The sequence below is a fragment of the Hemicordylus capensis genome, chromosome 4 (genome assembly GCF_027244095.1).
Source record: "Hemicordylus capensis ecotype Gifberg chromosome 4, rHemCap1.1.pri, whole genome shotgun sequence".
NCBI classification, from domain to species: Eukaryota; Metazoa; Chordata; class Lepidosauria; order Squamata; family Cordylidae; genus Hemicordylus; species Hemicordylus capensis.
Window position 1 is genome coordinate 6,141,473 of NC_069660.1, and position 23,584 is coordinate 6,165,056.

Here is a 23,584-nt window from a genome sequence, read left to right on the forward strand (position 1 = left end):
ACTCTTTTCCGAAGCCCTGTGTATAAAGCCTCCTGGAGACCGGCGCTCTCTACATGTATCTGCTGCTTCCAGATCATTCCTTCCTGACCTCTGCAAGATCCGAACATAAACAGATCGTACTAAGATGCCTCTGGCCCGGTGCTACTGCGACTTCTACCACTAATATTTATACTTCACTTTTCAACGAAAGCTTCCAAAGCAGTTTACACAGAAGAATCAATACCTAAGATTTCTCGCTACAGCCTCTCCTCCGAAGGGAGCAGATTTTGCTGCAGAGTCTGATCGGAATGCCTACCACTCCACCCCACTTCAGTGTGGGGATAGAATGCAACAAGAGGATGTAATGAAGAGGGTTATTACTGGACATCAAATTATTTCAGATAGTTGTACTCCAATAGGACCAAACATCCCACAAAGTTTCGAATTGATTTTATTCTCTTCAAACATGCAAAGGACTCACAAGTCCGAGGCAAAGTCTGCAAAGTGGTTAGTAAAGTTGGTGGTGAGTTCTTTGAGACAGGTGCAGTTTGGTCTAAGCTGCTAGGCAAAAAAGGACTATAGCTTTGCCTGGGCTCAAAGTCTGGATTCAAGCTCCTTTGTCCCACTGAGAGATTCAATTCCTGCCACTCACAGGCAGGAAGAAAGGCTAATAGCAAACTGAAGGAAGTGTTGGTAGAGAACTGGCCGTCTGATAGAGGCAGATCTGTCTAGGTGGGACTCTGCTTGTGGATCTCTGTTTACATGATCAGATTTCCTGACTAATGCTGTACAAAAGAATTCCCTAGAGCAGGGTTTCTTAACTTTGGACCCCAAGATGTCATTGGACTACAACTCCCATCATCCTCAGCCACTGCCGAGCAGTAGTGTATTGGAGGGGAGGCATAAATATTTTAAAAATAAACAAATGAATGAATGGATGGACAGACAGACAGACAGGGCAGGGGTGGCCGAACCGAGGCACTCCTGCTATTGTTGGACTACAACTCACATCATCTCCAGCTGCAGTTGCAGCTGGGGATGATGGGAACTGCAGTCTAACGACAGCTGGAGAGCATCAGGCTAGCTATTCCTTGTCTTGGGAGTGCATTGGGTTCCCCCTTCTTTTAAGCGGGCCCCCAACTGCAGATGGTGAACAAACTTGGCCTTACCTTGGCAGCTGCCCATGGCAATCCCGGGCATGGATCAGGCCTGCAGTTCCCAGAATAACACGGCGTGCACCCCTGACCCCGGCCCTTTCTCTTGTGGGCATGTTTGAGGTTCTGAGTTTGTTATTTTTACTTTATCTGAAATAAAGCAACCGGGCTGAGTCTCAGGGTTCTTTGTGGACTGGCTATTTTTCATCCCGGGAGAAATTAATTTTAGTTCAAAGGAAAATGGAATGGAGCTGGTGTGGGGAGGGAGGGATGCAAGTGGTGGTGGTGGTGGTGGCTGTGGCTTAGGGGCTCATGGCTGTGGCCTGTCTGGCAGAAGGAGACCATGATGAATGAGTGTCTGTCGGGAAGAAGTTGTCGGGAGAATGAAGTAGAAGGCTGTTCCTACCTCCCTGCTCACATGATGGTTTTGAGAGTTAGCATTCCTGCAGGGCTTCTAGCAGCCTGGACAGAGGAGGGAACAGGCTGGAGATGGAAAGCATCATCCATAATAGTAGGGAAGTCCTAATATTGCTCTTCTGAAAAACTGGCCAAACCATTTTGGAAGCTGCCAGCCTGCTAGGATTTCCTGGCTGTATTTGGTGCTGCTGTTGCTTGCGTTGTTTCTGTAGACTGAACAAGCCAACCAGTATTAGCTCCTGGTTTTTCTATTCATCTCCATTTTGCTTTGAGTTTAATTCATGCACTGAGCATTCCCCACCTGATACCGCAATGACTGGCCATCTAGAGCAAGTCAGGGAGGCCTCAAGTGTCCCCTGTCAGATGGGGCAAATCTTAGGATATCCTAAGATTGTTGAAATTGCCTTGCAAGGTGATCTTCCCAAGTCCCACAGGGAACCTCCATCCACAGCCCTGTCCTTGTGATGCAGGGCACCCAAATCCCCAGTTGCTGAGGAAGAGGAATGCTAGATGTGTCTGTCCATTTCCCCATAATTGGGAACATAAGAAGATCCCTGTCAGATCAAAACAATGAACAATGAATCTGGTCCAGCATCCTGTTTCTCACAGTGGTCAACCAGATGCCTGTGGCAAGTCCACAAGCAGGAAATGATGCATCTCCCTCTAAAAATGGTATTCTGAGCACAGTGCCCCTGAACACGTAGCCATCAAGACTAGTAGCCATTAAGGGTTATAGCATTACATATAACATAATCAAGGGTTAGTGTGTTTGTGTGCGTTTGTGTGTGTGTATGAGAAAAAGGATAGGAAATGAAAAGTCCCAAGCATGACTTTAACACAATATAAACATGAGAGGTTTTACATGATATTAACATGAAATAAACATGAGAGGGATCTGGTCTTGAGGTAGGGAGCATGAATTGCCCCCCTTGCTAAGCAGGATCTGCCCTGGTTTGCATGTGAATGGGAGACTACATATGAACACTGGAGGATATTCCCCTTAGGGGAGGGGGCCACTCTGGGAAGAACACCTGGATGCTTGCATGCAGAAGGTCCCAAGTTCCCTCCCTGGCAGCATCTCCAGATAGGGCTGAGAGAGACTCCTGTCTGCAACCCACTGTCAGTCTGGGTAGACAATTCTGAGCTAGATTTATTTTTAGTTTTATTATTTTATTTTAACATTTTATATCCTCTTTTCTTCCAAGGAGCCCAGAGCGGTGTACTACATACTTAGGTTTCTCCTCACAACAACCCTGTGAAGTAGGTTAGGCTGAGAGAGAAGTGACTGGCCCAGAGTCACCCAGCTAGTCTCATGGCTGAATGGGGATTTGAACTCGGGTCTCCCCGGTCCTAGTCCAGCACTCTAGCCACTACACCACACTGGCTTCTTGGACCAATGCTCTGACTCAAGATGGACCAATGCTCTGACTCAGTATATAGCAGCTTCCTGTGTTCCTGTGTTCCCCAACCTGCTAAAAAATAGGGGAGCAGGGACATCTTCTTCTAAGGATATATTTCTTCAAAACTTGAACAATTCATTAAAAGTGGATCAAATTGCTGAAAATTCCTTATCTTTACATTTCTGTCAGGGGAAAAAATCAATTCAAATGCTGACAAGGAACATATGTTGCTTATTCAAAGTTGCAATTCAGGAGTAAATTTGTCCTTCCAGTGCTCTATTATAATCCTTTTGGTGGACCCCTGCCCCCCCCCAGCACGAATAATCCAAAGTTCTTGATATAATGCTAGATTTCGTATCCTGGGGATGTACCCCAACAAAACATGAACATCCTTGACAAACAAGGATTGTTACAAAGTCATGTTAACAATTTCAAGACTAGTAGCCATTGTTAGACTTGTCCTCTAAGTTCCTTTAAAGCTTGTGGCCATCACCACACCTTATGGCAGCAAATTCCATGAAGAAGAAGTCCCACATCTGCCCATCAGGTTCATGGGATGGCTAAGGATTCTAGTGTGATGGGAGAAAGTGAAAAATTTCTCCCAGTCCACTTTCTCCACATCATGGATATATTTTTTAAGCTGTCCCTCCTCCTTTTTTTCTAAAATGACAATTCCAAAGCCTTTCTTCCTAAGGCTAACAGTGGCCCACCAGATGGCTCTGAGTGGCCCACAGGCAACAGCTGAGGGCATGCCCTCTCTCATGCTGTTGCTCCCCTGTAACTCGTACTCAGAAGCATCTTGCCTCTTAGGCTGGAGGTAGCCCATAGCCCTCAGACAAACAGCCATTGGTGAACCTGTCCTCCATGAATTTCTCCAAGCCCCTTTTAAAGCCATCCAAGTTGGTGGCCATCACCACATCTCGTGGCAGAGAATTCCGCAGACTAATTATGCACTGTGCTTCCTCTTGTCGGTCCTAAATTTCCCGACCTTCAGTTTCATGCGATGACCCCTGGTTCTAGTGTTGTGAGAGAAGGAGAAAAAATTCTCTCTGTCCACTCTCTCTACTCTCTGCATCATTTTATACACTTCCAATATGTCTCTCTGTAGTTAGGGATGCAAACGAACCAAAAAACGCAGCTCAGCTCAAATTCAAATTGGATTCGAACCAAACCGCATGCTGCCGAACCAGTTCGGTCAAACCAACCAGCTGGTCTGGTCCATTTGACTGAAAAAGTTTGGCGGCGAATACTTGGAGCCAGCCCAGACCTCACCCAGAGGCGCTCTTCCCCCTGGACATCCAGGAGGAAGTCCAGGGCCTCCACACCCCCAGGGGGCCTCCAAATCCTCTTTTGTCTGTCCTGAGTGGCATGGTTACCACGCCACTGGCCTGCGCTGAGCCGGGAAGCCAAGTGTGACTGTGACCTGCACCGGGTGGTCGAGTGTGACCTCTGCGTTAGAGACAGATGGGGGAGTAGGGAAAGAAATAAGCGGGCTGGGAATGTGTCACATTGCCTGTAGAAATGTTTCTGCTAATGCATATTTGCATAAATAGAACTGTTTTATATTCTTATATTCTTCTGACTTCAGTTGAAGTTTGTGCCTTCAAGAACCCACATGTTAAAAATACTGCATGTGTCACAGTGTATGTGTGAAGGGGAGGGATGCTTAGCTTGCAGGGGTGGGAGTGGGCCAGCTCCCAATGTCTTTAGGTCCAGGTTCCAAAATTACTTCTGACCCCACCAGTGTTTATATGAGCTTAAGATTCACACTTTATGCTTGTTTCCATGGAACCACATTTGCCATTTTGTTCACAATTAATACAGCTAGGAGAAATTGTTTTGAAGCTCTTTGTGATCCATTTTGGTTTTCACCACCCTGGGAAATTTGGTGTCATTCACAAACCTGGCCACTCCCCTACTCAGCCCATCTCTATAGGGGAGTCTCGTGCTGGTCCAATGATACCACTGAGAATATATAACCAAGAGGTGGACCGACATGAGGTATTTTTATGGGGGAACCAGGAGCATAGGGAGGCTGGCGGCGGCCCATGTGCTGCGGCCGCCACGGTCCCCTGGTCACACTCCTGTGTGTGACATCAGATGCAGGGGTCTGGCTGGCCAAACCCACGTGTCTGACATCAGACATAGGGCCGTGGTCTCCCTCCCAAACGGGGCCCCACAGCCCCGTTTGGAAGGGAGATCAGCCCATGCTGCATTGGGCAGCATGGGCCAGAGTGACCCTCTCTGCCTTAAAGGCAGGGAGAGCCATTCTGGCCGTGCTGCCAATGCAATGTGGTCTGATCTCCCTCCTAATGGAAACCGTTTGGGAGGCAGATCAGTTGGTCCTGCTGTGTTGGGCAGCGAGACCAAGAGTTGCTCTCCCTGCCTTTAAGGCAGAGAGAGTCACTCCAGCCACACCGCCAATGCAGAGCTGGATGATTTTGGTTCCAAATAGAGCCGCGCAGCCTTGTTTGGGACTGAAATAATGCCCCCCGTGTCTGTCAGATGCAGGGGGCATGTCTGAGGCCGCGCTTGCAGCCCCTGTTTGGTGGCGGCCTGGGTTCTTTGAACCCATTTGCCCAATGGTCATTCCGCACCTGCGGAGAACCCACGAACTATCTCAATATTTTTGAGGGGCCAGAGGGATGTAGAGGGTATATTTATTTAAGACCTCCTTCACAAAGCCATGTCTTGGCCAGTGGCAGTGACAGAAATTCCTGTATTTCATGCTGCTTCTTTACATTGTGTATGTGGAAGCAGACCCCAGGGAGAAGCAGGAAGTGGGCATCAATTGCTGTAGGAGGTGGATATCAGTTGGAGAGAAAGTGGGCATCAGCTGGAGTGGAAACAGGACATGGGCATTGTTTGGAAGCCAGGACTACAGTTGACCAGGCCAAAGAGGATACTCATGGATCTTGACTGTGAACAAGGAAGCAGACCCCAGGGAAAAGGAGGAGGAAATCTGGCTGCTGTTCCACCCCAACCCCAACCCTTCCTTTGACTTAAGACCTGAGCTCAAGCCCCAAGCCAAGAATCTTATGCTCTCTGCCAGGTCTTTCTGGGATTCCCCTCCCCACCCAACTCCCAGCCACTGCCAATGATTTGTTGTGGCATAATGAGTTACTATAGGCAAGCAATCTTCTTCATCAGATGAATGGGCAAAAAAATATGGTCTCATAAAAACAGAGGAGGAAACGAGGCTAGTAAGAAGAGAATTAATGATAACAGAAAATTCCCCATTCACTAGAATACTAAAGAGGCTCATACAGTTTACAACTTGGTCTTTTTTTCCCATGGACTTTGTTTAATATTTTCTAAATCAAAGATCCGAGTCTCATTGATGGCTGCTTCATCTTCCACCCATTTCCTGTGTTAATCCTGGGGATTTCAAAAAGCCTCAGATTTTTTAATGGACCCTCCTTCTTCCCCAGGGAGAATAATATCCGACTGGGTTCAAGAGGAGCAAAGGTTCTCTGTGAGGCTGGGACGCTGGGTCATGCATGGCCAGCAACTTGTGCCGATGGCTGTTTCCTTCCATTATACTCAGCTTGATCTCTGAGAACCTGTATAATCTGGAAACTTTGAATGTAGCTCTTTCCTACAGATCTATTGCATTCACTTTACTATTGTTAACCCCCTTTATTGGCATCTGACAACAATGGAAAGATTGAGCCATGACTCACCATCGGTAGGCCCGAGCTGCAGGCCATTAAAGCTGCTAGCCCACCAACAGTTCCCCAACTGGGATCCATGAGTGTTGGGTCAGGTTGTTGGAGAACCAGGCCGAAATTCCTTCTTCGTCATTCAACTTCCAGGGTGGCCTTGAGTGAGTCAGTCTCCAGCTGAGATAGACCTTGCAAAGCAAAGCTCCCCTCTAAAAGTTCTATGCCAATAATCACAGACTTTACTAAATTTGCATCATGAATTTGAGAAAAATGAGATTTCTCTGACTCTGTCACTTTTCCTGATTGGGAAACCATCATCTAATCTATAATCTGCTGTGCTTTGGATGAACCTATTTTTGAGTTGTGCTTCGGCGAGCCCTAGCACTTTGGGCATCCTAGGTGAAATTTGATGTTGACACCCCCTCCAGACAAGAAGTTCAGAGCCCTGCCAGGCAGCTCATTTGCCAGTTTGAATCACCAGCCTGCATGAATGATTGTGTGGTTTGGGCAAACAAAGGGAGAGAGTTCCCAGTCTATTATGTTGGAGATAGAGTTCCAGTGCATGAACGTTTTGCATCAACTGTCCCGATGACCAGTAGGGGCATTGAGGGTAGAGATAGTGAGTAAGGGTCTCCTTAGCTTTTCCTATCTGTCTCTACTCTATGACCCCTGATATGACTCCTCAGGCATTTCCTGTGATGAGTCAGACTCCCTTTCCTCGTGGAGAGCAGATGGAAACCACTCTCTCTCTCCCCCTACCTATTCATTATGTAGTCTATAGATAGGATGAGGTCATTCCTATCCAAAGTGTACTTCACCGATAAATCTACTTAGTATTTAGTTCTACAAGAATCTCCATGTGTCTTCTCTAAGTAGCTGCAACAACTAAACTCTGTATTCTACTCTGTAACTGGAGTGGGTAGCTTCTTTAGTGCTCTGCTAATATATCACAAAGTCCATCACAGGTGAATTACACCCTCCAATGTATTATGAGGGCCAAACTTAATTAATTCACTCAGGTGGGCGGGTAGTGACATCCACGCCCCCCAAGAACTGGTGCCCTAGGCAACCTCATAAGTCTGCCTAGTGGACAGCTCAGCCCTGTGAACAAGCATTTTCTGTTCTCATGATACTGCTGTGTTGCTTCAGCTGACCCACTTCTCTGAGTGGTGAGAACACAGTAACATGTGGAGCTGCCTTATACCGGATTGGACCTTTGCTCCACCAGCCCAGTATAGTCTATCTACATTGACTGGCAATGGCTCTCCAAGTTTTCAAGCAGGAGGCTTTCCCAACCCTAAGGTAAGTGTGCCGTCAAGTCGATTTTGACTCCTGGCACCCACAGAGCCCTGTGGTTTTCTTTTGGTAGAATACAGGAGGAGATTACCATTGCCTCCTCCCGCACAGTCTGAGATGATGCCTTTCAGCATCTTCCTATATCACTGCTGCCCAATATAGTACCAGCGGGGATTTGAACTGGCAACCTACTGCTTGTTAGTCCCTGCTGTGACCTACCAGGGGCTTTTACGTACAGCAGGTTTTGCCACGGGTTTATGGGAAGGCTTTACTTCAAACTCAAAATTGTCCCCCAAACCCCACACAAATAGTGGATTTTTTTTTACCCTGGATATAAATCGGGTTACACTCTAATGCACAGTGAAAAACCCAAATGGTGTGTGAACTGCTCCCCGATAATTCACAGGAACTTCGGGGTAAATCTAGCTGATATGTGAACACACACCCTCCATTCCGGAGGAGAAGTGAGTTAAAGGGCTTTCAAAGTCCCATGTGAAAAACTTCCTGGAGATACTAGGGATTGTTCTCCTTGCCAGGGATGTAGGTGAAGGGACTGAGATGAGACAATGGGGGGAGCAGAGAAGAGGAAGTTAACATTAATTGAGGCAAGAAATGACCACAGTTTTGCATTTGGAATGGGACTGCAAAACAGCCTACGGATCCAATCATCACTTGGTTTTTATATGGAACCAATTACAGGATTCCCAAACCTGCTATCTGTTTGGAACACTTATCTGCAACAACAAATATGCAGCATTTGCACTGATAGCAGAAAATCATGTATATTCATGGCATCCCTGAAAAAAATAAGAATAATAACCTCTGGCAGCTGGGACACTAAAGATGAATCAAGTTTTTTTTAACTGTTATTTTTTTAAAACCCTCCTAACCACATCCTGTAGCATGAGAAATGAATACAAATCTATTGCTGAGACACAAACCATGAATAGAGAGAGCACTTGTGAATGGCTGACCACTATTTTTTTTTAGAACCAACTATAATCCTTTTTAATCCTGAGAAAGATGGTCATATTTGTTTGATGAAATGCAGAGCTGGGCTGAATATTCACCACTTCGTAATTCTGAGTTGAAACTAGTGATTCTGGCAGCGTAGATTCCAACCCTGAAAGAATATACTTATGTATAACGTGAATACTCACAATACCGTAATTTATAAATGCACTCTCCTTTCTCCTATCTGCCTCTTCTTCTTGCTTCCTGAATTGCTTATGCAGGTGATTTGACCCAGCCAGGGATCATTTAGTGCAGGGGTTCCCATCCTGGGTCCCTAGATGTTGCTGGACTACAATTCCCAACATTCCTGAAGGCCATTGTGGCTGAGGATGATGGTAGTTGTAATCCAACAACATGTGGGGACCCAAGGTTGGGAACCACTGACTTAGTGAATGGGATGACGTCATGATACGTTTAACATCACCAGTTATCAGTACGGAAGAGCATGTGGTCAGTCAGAATTGGCTACGTCATGACATAATTCAGGGCAATTCTGAGCGAGGGCAATTTAAACGACTGAGCAATTGTTTTCACAGACAGTGCTGCAGAATTGCCAAAAGTGTTTTGTTGTTGTGTTTGTTTGTTTGTTTGTTTTTAGCACTGCTGAAACATGGTGCAGCACGCAATGGGTTTTAATTAGCTGCAGCTTCTTGTTCCCTCTGCCCTGAAGGCTGCAGCTAATATGCATGTTTAATTACAGATTGGTTAACAATTAGTATATCAATTTTCACAAACATGAGATATGCCAAGCCGCAGCTGGTGGACACATGATGTCAGTGTCATTCCTCTGGGCTGATGTTTCCATGCTGCTGCCTGTGTTTACTGTACTCTGCTCACAGATCTGTTTCTTTTCAAAAGTTGCCTGGCAAAATTGGAAGACTGATGAACATGAAGGGAAACTCTCCAGAAGCCATGTGGCTTCTTGCAATGCTTTCCAGTCATGCCTTCAGCCTTCTCCATGCTACAAAGTTGCTCTTCCCAGGACACATAAATGCTGTGGGGGAAGCGAAGCCCCCGGTCCTTGCTCCCAGGTCTTCATGGCTGCTGTTAGCTCATTCCTATCAGTGTTCTGAGCAATCAGTCCTTTGCACTTACTATTCCTCACACTATCTTGGAGTTCAAGAGTTCAGCAACGCATGCTTACCCAGGAACATGAAGGCAGCAACCCCACTGGAACCAAAGGAATGGATGGAGCATTCGTAAACACCAAGACTATCCCACAGTGAATTCTGATCAGCAACTGACTTTCTGCACAGCAGAATGTTGGGGCTACTGTAGAGGATAAAAGGCAGTTTTGATGGTGTAGCCTGACCGGGCAATTGCAAAACCACTTGAATCACTTCCAGGCAGTAGGGATGTGCACAAACTGGTAGGTGGCTGGTTAGGTGGTGGTGAGGTACCTTTAAGGAGCAGGGAGGGTGCTCCCCCACCGTGTTTCTGGCCACTTCTGGTCTGATGCTGCCACCCCACATCAGCGATTTTAGGCACAGTGCCAGTGGGGGAAACATGGCGGGGGGCAGGGAGTGCACCCTACCTGCTCCTTAAAGTCACTGCTGAAACAGCTGAACTGCTGGACCTCCAAACTGGTCCGGGTGTCTGCAAAAGGACTGCTGAACCAGTTCATGCACATCGCTACCGGGCAGTTCTGGGAACTAACTTCCACTAAAATCGGTTTTAAGTTGTTCTGGAGCTGCCCTGTCAAGCTACCCTGTTGGGGCCGTCTTTCACGTCCTGCAGCAGCAGCCCAATGGGTCCCAAATGCTGAGGTACTGCTGCAAGGAATGTCAGCTACTGTTTCCTGCACCTACTTCAGCTGTGTAGACGTGCAGGACATTATTAATGGTATGGAGAGGATCGATGAAGAAAGATAATTTGCATGCTTTCTTGGGGCCAAAGTACAACACAATGTACAACACACAAGCCTGGTTCAGGCATTAGGTGTATAAGTGTACAAATGTCTGCACAGTTGTATATGTGTTTGTGTGAATGACTGTGCCTGTGTTCATCTTAGAAATGCACCTTGATACAGGCCCTTCAAATGCATGGTACAGATAGGAAGTGTACTTCTGTACCTGCGTTCAGCATAACATGTGTGACTGTACCTGTAACTGCACACTTATTGTGCAAATGTTGAACATAATGTGTGAATGGGCCTACAGTTTAAATTTGCATGTTTTTTTTTTTAAATTCTAGTGTGTGTGTGTGTGTGTGTGTGTGTGTAACACTTTTTATATATGTATATATGTAGGAGGGCTTTTTAATATTCCCGCACTGGAACTGAGTTTCTCAGGCTTAGAGGCTGAAAAACTGGGCCAATTTGAGGTGACAAGAGAGAATATTCTAAACTGTCTTGAAAAAACGAAAAATTAACAAATTGATAGGGCCAGATGACATCCACCCAAGAGTTCCAAAGGAACTCAAATATAAAATTGCTGATCTCCTAGCAAAAATATGTAATTTATCCCTACAATCAGGATCTGTACCAGAGGACTGGAAAGTAGCTAATGTAACTTCAATTTTCAAAAATGGATTCAGGGGGAATCCAGGAAACTACAGGGTGATTAGCTTACGTTCTGTGCCAAGTAAATTGATGGAAAGCATACTTAAGGACAAAATTTTTCAACATATCGAAGAACAGGCCTTGTTGAAGGAGAACTAGCATGGCTTTTGCAAGGGCAAGTCCTGCCTCACTAACCTTTTGGAGTTCTTGAGACTGCCAACAGGCATGTGGATAAAGGCGATCTGGTTGACAAAGTTCCCCACCAAAGTTTCTTGAGTAAACTTAGCAGTCATGGGATAAGGAGACAGGTTCATGTATAGATTGGTAACTGGTTGAAGGACAGGAAACAGAGAGTGGGAATAAAGTGACAGTTTTCACAATGGAGGTAGGTAAGAAGTGGTGTCCCCCAGGGATCTGTACTGGGACCAGTGCTCTTTAACTTGTTCATAAATAATCTAGAAGTTGGGGTAAGCAGCGAAGTGGCCAAATTTGCAGATGACACTAAATTATTTAGGGTAGTGAAATCCAAAGCAGATTGTGAGGAGCAACAAAAGGATCTCTCCAAACTGGGGGAGTGGGTGGGAGAATACAGTTCAGTGTGTAAGCAAGTGTAAAGGTCTGAGCTGTCGCTGATTGACCAGGAAAGAGATCTTGGGGTCATGATAGACAGTTCGTTGAAAATGTTGACTCAGTAAGCAGTAGCTGTGAAAAAGGCATATTCCATGCTAGGGATCATTAGGAAGGGGATTGAAAATAAAATTTCTAATATTGTATGCTCTTATACTAGTCACTGTATCTTAAGAAGAACATTGTAGAACTGGAAAAGGTGCAGAAGAGAGCAACCAAGATGATCAGGGATCTGGAACATCTTCCTTATGAGGGAAGGCTACATCATCTGGGGCTTTATAGTATGGAAAAGTGGCAACTATGGGGAGACATGATACAATAGTGGTACTGTATATAAAATTATGCATGGAGTAGTGTGTGGACAGAGAGAAATTTTTCTCCCTCTCTCACAACACTAGAACCAGGGGTCATCCCATGAAACTGAAGGCAAGGAAATTTGGACCGACAAAAGGAAGTACTTTTTCACACAGCATAAAATTAATCTATGGGATTCTCTGTCACGGGGTGTGGTTATGACGACTAGCTTGGATGGCTTTAAAAGGGGTTTGGACAATTTAATGGAGGACAGGTCTATCGATGGCTACTAGTCTGGTGGCAGTGGGCCACCTCCAGCCTCGGTGGCAAGATGCCTCTAAAGACCAGTTGCAGGGGAGCAACAGCAGGAGAGAGGGCATCTGGTGGGCCACTGTGTGTAACAAGATGCTGGACTCAGTAGGCCTTGGGCCTGATCCAGCAGGACTGTTCTTATGTTCTTAATGACCTACTGCATTTAATTTAAAGTTCCCTTCAAACTATGCTGGTCTGAAAGTCCAGAAAAAAGGACAGAAGTCTTTCTCCTATTGTATTCTCTCTGCCCAGAGAATAGAACACAAACCAAACACCACAACAAAATTCATAAAATTGATTACAGCAATGTGCAGACACAAGATAGACTACAACATCATACAGCTTATGACAGACAGACAGCATGGATTTATGGGGGTGACCAAAACAGTCAATGACGTTCCTTCGTCCAGTTCCACTTTCATCACCCTACCTCAGAGGCCATATTCAGTAATGTATTTCATTCTCCTTTATGATTGGCTTATCTCAGCCAGGTGGCCCTTGCTTGTGCTTACTCATTTCGGGTGATTGGACCACCTCTTCTCTGGTTCTGGTTCATCCAGCCTCTTCTCATGACTCCCTCTGCCCCTTCACCACATATGTCTTTGGTCAAGTTCTTTATTCTAATCTCAGGGCTTATCTCCCAATAATAACCGTCTGGCAGATTTCAGTTCTGTTTGGATAAACCTTGTTCTGTGTGGTTGGCTAGCTTTCACCCACCCAGTAATGTGCTACAACCCTTCTTAACCAGGGAAAGCAGAGGTCAAAGGCCTAGCTGTACTTTCTACATTGATCCTGATCAACATATCCTATATCCGCCCCCCCATACTTTATTAACACGTATCAATTATGCTGTTTGGGGGTTTAATTTCTCCTTGAAATAGCGGTGATTGGAGGATGATAATCAGGACCATAATATATAAGGAGGGAGGGCAACATGTATTATGCATTGTGTTGAAGTGCAACATGTATTACCCACTGCACCATGGTCCTCTTGAAAATCACACCCTGCAAGCTTCTATTAGCCCTGGAGGGGAGTGCAGCTTATGAGACTATCTGTATATTGGGGGCTGAGGTGTAATGAGCAAAGAAGACCGTGCATTTTGCACACCTGTGCAGACCCTCTGGGGAGCAGGGGGTGCAGTGTCACATCTCACATCCTTACACCACTGTGCAGTACTTCAGAGGTGCAATACAAGAGTGAAAGAGAAAATAATTGGCTGTGCTATATTTTGGCATTGTTCATGCACCTCCTAAGAACGGGTGCCTAGGCAATTGCCTTGGTCTGCCTGGTTGGGGTTGGGCTGACGTTGTCCATGGATTTGCATTTCTCCTTTACAAGCCACCTATGCTAGGATGGGGATCTTGGCATCATGATGCAGGGAATTGGTCCTTGACCCAGAGGGGCTCCAGATTCTGCAGTGCTTAATGCAGAGCTCCCTTCCAAGCTCTTTGCCTCCTTCCCCAACATGTTTCTGCTACTTTCTTCCCCAGGGGTCTGATCAATGTGTGGTTTGAAGTCTGCTCTTCCCCATCTCCCAGCGTCCTTCCAGCAACTGGGCACCTGGAATGCATCAAATGAAACAAAAGGCCCAACTCATAACCTCTCATAAAAATAGAACAGTTTTGGGAAGCACATTTCCCTGGAGGATTAGGAAGAGGAAACAACAGCTGACTTTCATCTGTGTCCTCAGCTCGCAACTTCTTTCCATCTTCTGTAATGACAGCTAACAATGCAGGCAGTCATTGCTTTATTGTGTCTTCTTCACTCCAAGCAAGCTCCTGCCCAGCTGTTTAGTGGGAATTCATTCATCAGCTTTTATTCTGATGTGTTTCTGTAGACATGAGAAGATAATATTTACTTATTTATTTTCAAAATGTATATCGTGTTCCTGACCACAGCTCCTGACGGGGGTCACAATACAAACATAATAGAACAAGCACTATACACAGAACACCATACTAAGAGAGTGACAAGTCTTCTGAAACATTTTCTCCATCTTTTATTGCATTGCACTTATGGCACTGAAGCTCTGACATTGATTGGATGATCTGCTGTGGCAGCACAGAATGTTCATAAACATTCCAGCTGTCCAGGGAAGAAAGCTGTCACAATGTTTACAGTCCAGATTCTGAGTGGGAAGGGAAAGTTATCAGTTTGACTGGGATTAAAACATCACAAGGTCCCTAGGGAGCATGTGTGGCCGCCATGTGCTTGCTGGCGCCATGCACGGGTTCTTGGGGGCAGTGCCGTTACAGAAGAAAGCTGCATGCAGTGGCAGAGGGCAGGTAGAGTCCTGCTTTCCTCTTTTTTTGAAAGATCCCGCTTGCTGCTCCCCTCCCTGCAGCCCCAAACTGGTTAGGACCTTGTCCGAACCAGTTAGGTGCCAAACCAGAGCACGAATCTTGGTTCGTGCACATCCTTGATCAGTGGAACCTTTCACACAATCAGAAATCATGGTGTCAGAAAAATGAAACTGACCCAGAATGCAGTGGCTCAGCCCTTGGAGTGGGGCCTGTCAGAGGAATTGGTCCCCTTTTGTCCTGAAGAGCTGCATTGTTTCTGGTTGGTGTTGGGGGGGTCCCTACCCCTGAAGCACCCTCACAACCAGCTCGCTCAGTGATTTGTCAAAAGAAGCATTCCCTTGGAGCCTCTGGTCCAACCAAGGGGAATGGGCCCATGCAAGAACACCTGAACGATACAGGCCAATTTGGCGGAGTTGTCAAGATGTCACTGACACATGCCTGAAGTCCCACGAGATGGGCATTGCTCACAAGAACCAGATGAGCTGTCATGATGCTGCAGAGAACACAGGCAGGTATTTAATAAAGGGGGGGGGAGATGACTGAGGAGTACAAAACAGCCATCGCTGAAGCCTAAGGCTAGCCTGTGTTGGGATGTATGTGTATATGCACTGTCAGAGGTATTCTTACCCCTGGACCTTGGGGCCCCAGCACATGGTCTCCAAGGTCCAGGGGCCCCTCCAAAGGCCTGGAGGGCCTCTGCCACTGCTGTGAGGCCTCGCCACCACAAGACCGAACCACCGATCTTGCCGGTCATTCTAGCTGCCATGTGCACGGCTGGGGGGTGGAGGAGGGGCTGGGAGGTGAGGCGAGCAGGCATCCCTCCCATGGCAGCGGTGGTGGTGGGTGGAGCGGGAGTGGCCGCTGGGCTTGGCCATTTGGCCCAGCGGCCCTTGAGAACTGTGAGGCACTCCAGTGCGCCTGCACAGTTTGAACAGAGCCTCTAATCAAACTGCCGCTGGAGCGCCTTGCAGTTCTCAAGGGCCGCTGGGCCGAACGGCCAGACCCTGTGGCTGCTCCAGCTCTGTCCACTGCCACGGGGAGGATGCCTGCACAACTCACCCCACCCCACACCCCCGGCTGCGTACATGGCAGCTAGAATTGCTGGCAAGATTGGTGGTTTGGCCTCGCAGCCGCAGGGGCAAAGGCTTGTGAGGGCAGAGGGAGCCTCATGGTGGGGGTGGTCCGGGTGCCCAAACTACCTAGGTGTGCCACTGTCCACTGTCTTTGTTCTTGCCACTGATATATTGTATGGGGTAGCGTTTAGGATGTTTGTGTCAATCATCAGTTCTGTAGACTGGTTGGTCAGTTTGTGTTTCCTACTGGACACTGGAGATTCCCCACCACCACCACCCCTGTTAGGATGATCTTTCACTCCGAGTAGGACTGTTGTTTATGATTTGGTAATAGTTAAGTAATAAACCTTAGTAAGTAACTTTGTGGAATAAACTTAACAAGCCTCAGTTTCCGCTCTGTTACACTCCGCTACAGCCTGCAAGGTGAATGGGCTCAGAGGAAGGGGGCTTGGGTGGAGATCAAACCCCCTCCCCTCTGGTTTGGAGACCATGGGAGGAAGAGACAAAGCAGACACAGAGCACCATACTAAAAGAGTGACATGCCATCTGAATCATTTTCTCCATCTTTTATTGCATTCCACTTATGACACTTCAGCCTCTGACGCTGACTAGATGAGCTGATGTGGCAGCACAGAATGTTGTCACATCAGCTGGTTCGGTGCCAAACTAGTGCACAAACCTTGGATCATGCAGAATCCTACCACTGATGTGGCTGGGAGGCACAGTTTCCTTTGCCTTGGGTAGGCGTGTGTCCGAACCGGTCCGGCGGCCATTCTATAGAATGGCCGAACTGCCGGACCGGTTCTGCCCTGGTTGGCCCGGTCCGGGTGGGGGGTATTGCTTTAAGGGCGGGGAGGGCTTGTTTACCCCTCCCGCGCCTCTTTGCCCCGCCAGTGGCCGTAATTTACTGTAAAATTGGGGCGCTGGAAACCAGCCGCCCCAGCCGCCGCCGCTTCCGCTGCCCCCCCCCGCGAGCAAATTAGAGGGGAAAAAGGCTACTGCCTACAAGGAAGGGCTACTGCCGCCCTGCTGCCGCCACCCGCCACCCCCCCACGAGTGCTCACCAAGTTAGAAGACTTTAGAGAGGAGCTCGCGAACAGAGCTCCTCTCTTATCGAAGCCTCCGGCCCAACTGGGGCCTTGGGCGCGTGCGCACGCGCGCTAGAGCTCTTCTTCCACTAGAGCTTTTGCCGGAGGCCCGGTCTACCCGCCGGGAGGAAGCCGGGTAGACCGGGCCTCCGATCGCCGGAGGCCCGGTCTACCCGGCTTCCTCCCGGCGGGTAGACCGGGCCTCCGGCAAAAGCTCTAGTGGAAGAAGAGCTCTAGCGCGCGTGCGCACGCGCCCAAGGCCCCAGTTGGGCCGGAGGCTTCGATAAGAGAGGAGCTCTGTTCGCGAGCTCCTCTCTAAAGTCTTCTAACTTGGTGAGCACTCGTGGGGGGGTGGCGGGTGGCGGCAGCAGGGCGGCAGTAGCCCTTCCTTGTAGGCAGTAGCCTTTTTCCCCTCTAATTTGCTCGCGGGGGGGGGCAGCGGAAGCGGCGGCGGCTGGGGCGGCTGGTTTCCAGCGCCCCAATTTTACAGTAAATTACGGCCACTGGCGGGGGCAAAGAGGCGCGGGAGGGGTAAACAAGCCCTCCCCGCCCTAAAAGATAGGCTCCCCTTTGGTGCTGGTCCGGACTGCTCCGGACCATGCACATCACTAGCCTTGGGTACATAGGAGGAGCACAGTGAAAAAATGGGACAACAACTAAATGTCAAGAAGACTAAACTAATGACAACGGGTATAGCAACCAGCCTCAGAATTGACAATGAAGAAATTGACATGGTGGATAGCTTCTGCCTTTTAGGATCGACCATCAACAGTAAAGGATCCAGCAATCAAGAAATATGCCACAGACCAGCACTTGGTAGGGTTGCAATGAAGGCCTTGGAAAAGATACTTAGATGCCATGACGTGCATATGCCTGCAAAGATTAGAATTGTTTGGATAATGGTTTTTCCTGTGACACTCTATGGATGCGAAAGCTGGACTTTGAAGAAGCAAGATAGAAAAAGCATTGATGCTTTTGAATTTTGGTGCTGGAGAAGACTTTTGAGGAGACCATGAACAGCCAGGAAAACAAACAAATGGATCATAGAACAAATCAATCCAGAATTTTCACTCAAGGCACAAATGAACAGGCTCAAACTATCCTACTTCGGCCACATTATGCGAAGACCCAGCTCCCTTGAGAAGTTCATAATGCTGGGAAAAGTTGAAGGAAAGAGAAGAAGAGGACGACCAACAGGCAGGTGGATGGACTCGATTATGACAGCAATGAATGCACCACTGAGACCTAAAAGGGCAAGTTGAAGACAGATCATCCTGGAGAGAATCTATCTATGTGGTCACTAAGAGCTGACACTGACTTGACGGCGCGCACACACACACACACACACACACACACACACACACACACACACACACAATCTCCATTATTTGTGGTTGCCACCAATCCCCTCTCTTCTCTCAGATCATTTTCTGGTACACAGGAGAGAAGTGAATCATCTGTCATTTTCTCTGGAATGTGGAGATGGTAATGCACAGTGGAGGCCCTCTCCTACTGCTCAGAAAGGATTCCTGCTGTTTCTTCCCTTCTCAAAAATGGCAGTGGAAATGAGACCTCTGGGAGGAGATCTGTGTGGTGCTGGGTGTCCTGCTCGCCAGAGGGTTGGAGGCAGTCACCATGGACAAGCTGGCCAATGAATTTGTCGATAGCTGCTCATTGCTATGTGACCAACACCTGTGTGGAGTCTGAATCAGTGAGCAACAGACAACACCAAAGCCTTCTTTAAAAAAAAAAGGCAACAAAAGCTTCCATGGGTTGATCACACCGAAGAGTTGCTTCAGTCTTCCTTTCCCCCTGAAGCATTTCAGTCAAGCACTTAGAAATGGGCGCACTTCAGAGGAAATGTCATGTTTATTCTTACATTGTCCAAATCCATTCAACATGGTTTGGGCCAACATTGCTGGATCCCAAGGGGATTCATATGGACATTTCCCAGCTGTCGGGTAATGGAGGGTAGAAGAAGAGAAGTCAGAGAGGAAGTACTGGGGGTTGCTTGATTTTGAATTGTTTCCCACAAATATAGCAGAACTTTCCAGAGAAGGCAGTAGGGAGTTACACAATGAGTACACAGTTACTGAGGATCCAGACTTTGGGGTTGCCATCTGTTCATTATTTTTACAGAGTACATCTATTTCAGAAGGAGGCTGTTCACACAACCAAAAACTGGACAGAACAAGTGTCCTACTCAGGTTTGGGAGCTGTCTGTGCTCCCAAATTTTTGGTGGTGTGGGAGCAAACAACTAGGTAAGAGGAATGTGTGGGAGTCAGGAGCTGGGTAGGATAGCACCGTCTTACCCAGCTCTAATACCCAGCATTTGACCAAGGTAGGAGGAGGAAAAGTTATCCTACCCAGCTCCTGCCTCCCACACAATCACTCCTCCCTCCTCCTTGTTAGCCCCCACACAACTAGAAACTGAGAGCATGCACAGCTCTCAGACCTGGGTTCCACTCAGTTTTATATTGTGTGAACACCCTCAAGGTCTGTCAATCAAAATGAGTACAGACAGACAGTGTTTGCTCATGCTACCTGTGATTATGTGGGCAAACTTCAGTCAGTTCTACCTCTTTTAGTTATTGAAAATGTGTGTCTGTGAACCTACAAAGCTGTCCATCTGACCCAATATTGTAGGGGTTTTTAAAATGTATTTAGAGTTAGATTTTTCTAACAATTAAAACCATTTTCTTTCATTAAAACAATCTCAAGGTGATTTACAAAACATTAAAACTATATACAACTATAAAACAGTTACACAATTAAAATAGTAAACTGGAACATAAAAATACAAACCTAATTAAATGTTTAAAAAACATACACAATGATACCATAAAGTACAGAGCAGGAGCAACAATAACAACAGTTATATAAAAGCCTAAGTAGCAAAATCAACATTTCACTTGCTTTAATGTGCAACCAGACACAAAATGTGCAGTTCCCCACCCCCCACCAAAAATGTGCTGTTTTAAAAGAACATTTGTGCAGTTCAAAAATTCAAGTCTTGGAAAAATTGTGTTATGTTGGATGATACAAAACATGACTGATAACAAAGAGAAAAGTTAAGTGCGTAGCCCAGGTTTCTCTAGAATCCAGGTCCTGACCAAGTGTACCCATTTCTCCTCTCCCTTCCAGAAATGCTTCCTGCAGACTCCACAGCTACTCCCTGTAAATAGGGGCGTGCACAGAACCGGTTCGGTTGGTTCAGTTTGGATCTGAGCTGGATTCGAACTGACCTGACCCAGCCCAGTACTGGGTCCAGCCAAAATGAGAACTGGGCCGCAGCACACCTGGTAAAAGAGGGGGGTGCACTTGGGACTTGGCCGAATAGGCCCCTTACCATCCCGAACCAGTTTACCCTAATCAGGCCCAGTTTGGTTTGATCAGAGATTGAACTGTCCTGGGTTCTGTCCATGATTGAACCTCTGAACCAGCCTCAGTTTGATGAGAACAGGTTCAGGATGAACCATTCGGTAACACTTTTACCTGTAAAGTCTTCAACAATTAACAGGACACTCTTTTGCAATAGTGCCTTCAAATTCTCATTTCTCAGGATTTTCTTTCACTCTCTGTGGGTTTCTAAATGTCATGGACTGTGCCACTAGGCAGGGGCATATCTATAATGGAATGACAACTGTCCCTGGGCCCCTGAGGGAGAGGGGGCCCATCAGCTGAGTGGCAGCTTGCTCTCCCCTCTCCCCTCCATCCTCTCTGAAGACGGGGAGGAGGTGAAGGAAGTAGGGGTGGGCATCTTAATTTTTTTGTCCTGGGATCCTCCAAGTTTGCGATACCCCTGACTCTTGCCAATAAAATATGTGTGAATAGCCAAGGAAAATGCACATGTGTGCATTCAACCTTGTTGACCTGCCAGGGCCCTCCACTCATCATCTCAGGCCCTGCTCATGGCCCCACCCAGAGGCGTATCTACGGAAAATAGTGCCTATGGCAAGCACTGAAATTGCGCCCCTGTCCGAGCACAAAAGCAACGTGCCTCAGAGTAATTTGGCTTTATTGGTGGGACAGAAGGGTTAAGTGCCTGTTTCCATAACTTGCAAATCTAATATAGAAGGGGAAAACATTAATTCCATCTTAGCTTGAACTTGTACCCATTGCTCCCATTATGCCTGAAGGTTTCAGGAATTCTTTAAGGAGATTTGTATTAGGAACATTGTCCCTCTCCATTAAAAAGGTTTTCAAAAAAGGCAGATCTATTCCAATGACGTAGTTGTCAGCTTAAACTTAAAGGGGGGAGGGGGGGAAGAGAACATGATCTTCTAAGAGAAAATTATGCAGGAATTCTAGAAGATGCAAAATGCCTGCCTGAAATGACTCCGAAGAGCTTGCTCAGGCTCTTCGGAGCTTGAGGCCACGCCCCCTTTGACATCACATGCAAAGGGGACATGGCCTCAAGCTCCGAAGAACCTGAGCAAGCTCTTAGGAGTCATTTCAGGCAGGGCATCCTGCCTGAAAGCATCTATTCTTCTTTTCTCTCCCTCTCTGGAGGAAGAGAAAGGGGAATAGACACTTTCAGGCAGCAAACGCTGCCTGAAATAAGCAGCAAGTGCTTGCTGGGGGGGGCGCTACTCCGGACTGCAGTTGGGGGTGGGGCATGGCAGGCACTTTGTGCCCTCCCTGCAATGGTGCCCAGGGCACGTGCCCTGCCCGCCCTGCCCTCGTTACGCCAATGGCCCCACCACTAACAGAGATCCAGTTGGCAGGGACTAGAGACAGGGCCTTTTCAGTAGTGGCCCTAGTCTTTGGAATGCCCTCCTGGAAGAGCTTCGCCATGCTCCCTCTCTCAGTGTTTGTTTAAAAAAAAACAATTAGATACAATTTTTTAAAGAGGCTTTTTAATGCTTGATATGCTGCATATGTCTGGTAGGTTTTTTATTTTTTTAGTTTACTAGTAACTTTTAATTTGAAACTTTTAAAATTTGTAATTTTAAATGTGGTTTTAGCTTGGTCTTTTAACTTGTTTAATTCTATTAATCTTTTACTTTATATTGTATCTATTTTATTAATGTTGTGAGCCATCCCGAGCCGTAGCATACTGGAGGGGCAGGGTATAAATATTTTAAATAAATGGTATGTATAAATAAATAAATACATAAATCAATTAATTAAACTAAATTAAATGAAATGTGTTCTGGTGCCTGCCAAACTTGGGAATTATACTCACATACCATTGTGTAGTTTTGGATGTTCCTTTTCAAAAGCCCTGCTGTATTGTCCATTCTGCTGGCTGGGGCTTTCCAAATTCCCCAGCCCTGCTACCTGAGATAATTTTAGCTGGAGATGCCGGGCAATGAACCTGCAGCCTTCTGCCTGCAAAGGTCAGCCAGTGGTCCTTTCCCACAGCTCCAATAAGATGGACTTGGGGAGGGGGAAGAGGGGGATGTGAGAAAGCAAGCGAGATTTCGCGGGCGCCATGAGCATCCAAAATTTTCCTGAGCCAACATTTCTCAGAGAGATTCATTTTTCCGAGATTTTTCTTTCTTCTGGAGGCAGAGATCCAGGTCACTGACAGGATGCCTTGCCCTCCTGATGGGCTGAGGTCAGGCTCTCCAGCAAAAGCTCCCAAAGCGATGATTTAGGCCAAATTGTCCCGAGTCATGTTTCTCAGGACTTGCCACGGGCTTGGCATCGGTGAGAAGGCGAGAGAATCGAAGGTGTGTCTCCGGGGATGAGCTCGGCAATGATTTCATCCGAGGAGTCGCTGGATGGGAAACAGAGAGGCAAAGGCTCTTCTTGTGGAATGGACTAGGTGGGGTGGGTGGGAGGCGGGAAGCCAAGTTGGGGCCGGGGAGGAAAGATCCCAGATAGTTCCCTGTAACATCTGGCTGTTTTCCCTTTAGCTGGAGAGCTACATCCAGATGAACATGAAGTCGGAGATGGTGCAGATCCAGCAGAATGTGGTGCAGAACCAGACGGCCACCATGTTGGAGATCGGCACCAACCTTCTGAATCAAACGGCCGAGCAGACAAGGAAATTGACGGATGTGGAGGCTCAGGTGTTTGGGGGGGGGGGAGGCAGGGGACAGGGAGGTGGGACCAGGATTGAGAAATGTGCATAAAGGGAAAATAAGCAGAAACTGGCTGACATGCCGCACGACCTTACACACAGGAGAGCTGGTCTTCTGGTAGCAAGCATGACCTGTCCCCTTAGCTAAGCAGGGTCTGCCCTGGTTTCACATGAATGGGAGACTAGAAGTGTGCAAGAATTGCAAACATTGCATTCCACTGCATACATAGGAACATAGGAAGCTGCCACATACTGAGTCAGTCCCTTGGTCCATCTAGCTCAGAATTGTCTACACAGACTGGCAGCGGCTTCTCCAAGATTGCAGGCAGGAATCTCTCTCAGCCTTCTCTTGGAGATGCTGCCAGGGAGGGAACTGGGAACCTTCTGCTCTTCCCAGAGTGGCTCCATCCTCTGAGGCAGGCTTCCCCA

The 23,584-nt window shown here is 47.2% G+C and overlaps 1 protein-coding gene across 3 annotated transcripts in view; it reads left to right on the forward strand.

The window, feature by feature from the left end:
* The window catches only part of ANGPT4 (angiopoietin 4), a 53,362-nt gene that overhangs the window by 15,527 nt on the left and 14,251 nt on the right, over positions 1–23,584 (forward strand). For all 3 annotated transcript variants that reach the window (XM_053242510.1, XM_053242508.1, XM_053242509.1), the window contains exon 2: positions 22,989–23,144. In XM_053242510.1, the coding sequence (XP_053098485.1) occupies positions 23,007–23,144 (138 nt within the window). In that variant the 5' untranslated portion in view covers positions 22,989–23,006. The remainder of the gene's footprint in view (positions 1–22,988; positions 23,145–23,584) is intronic.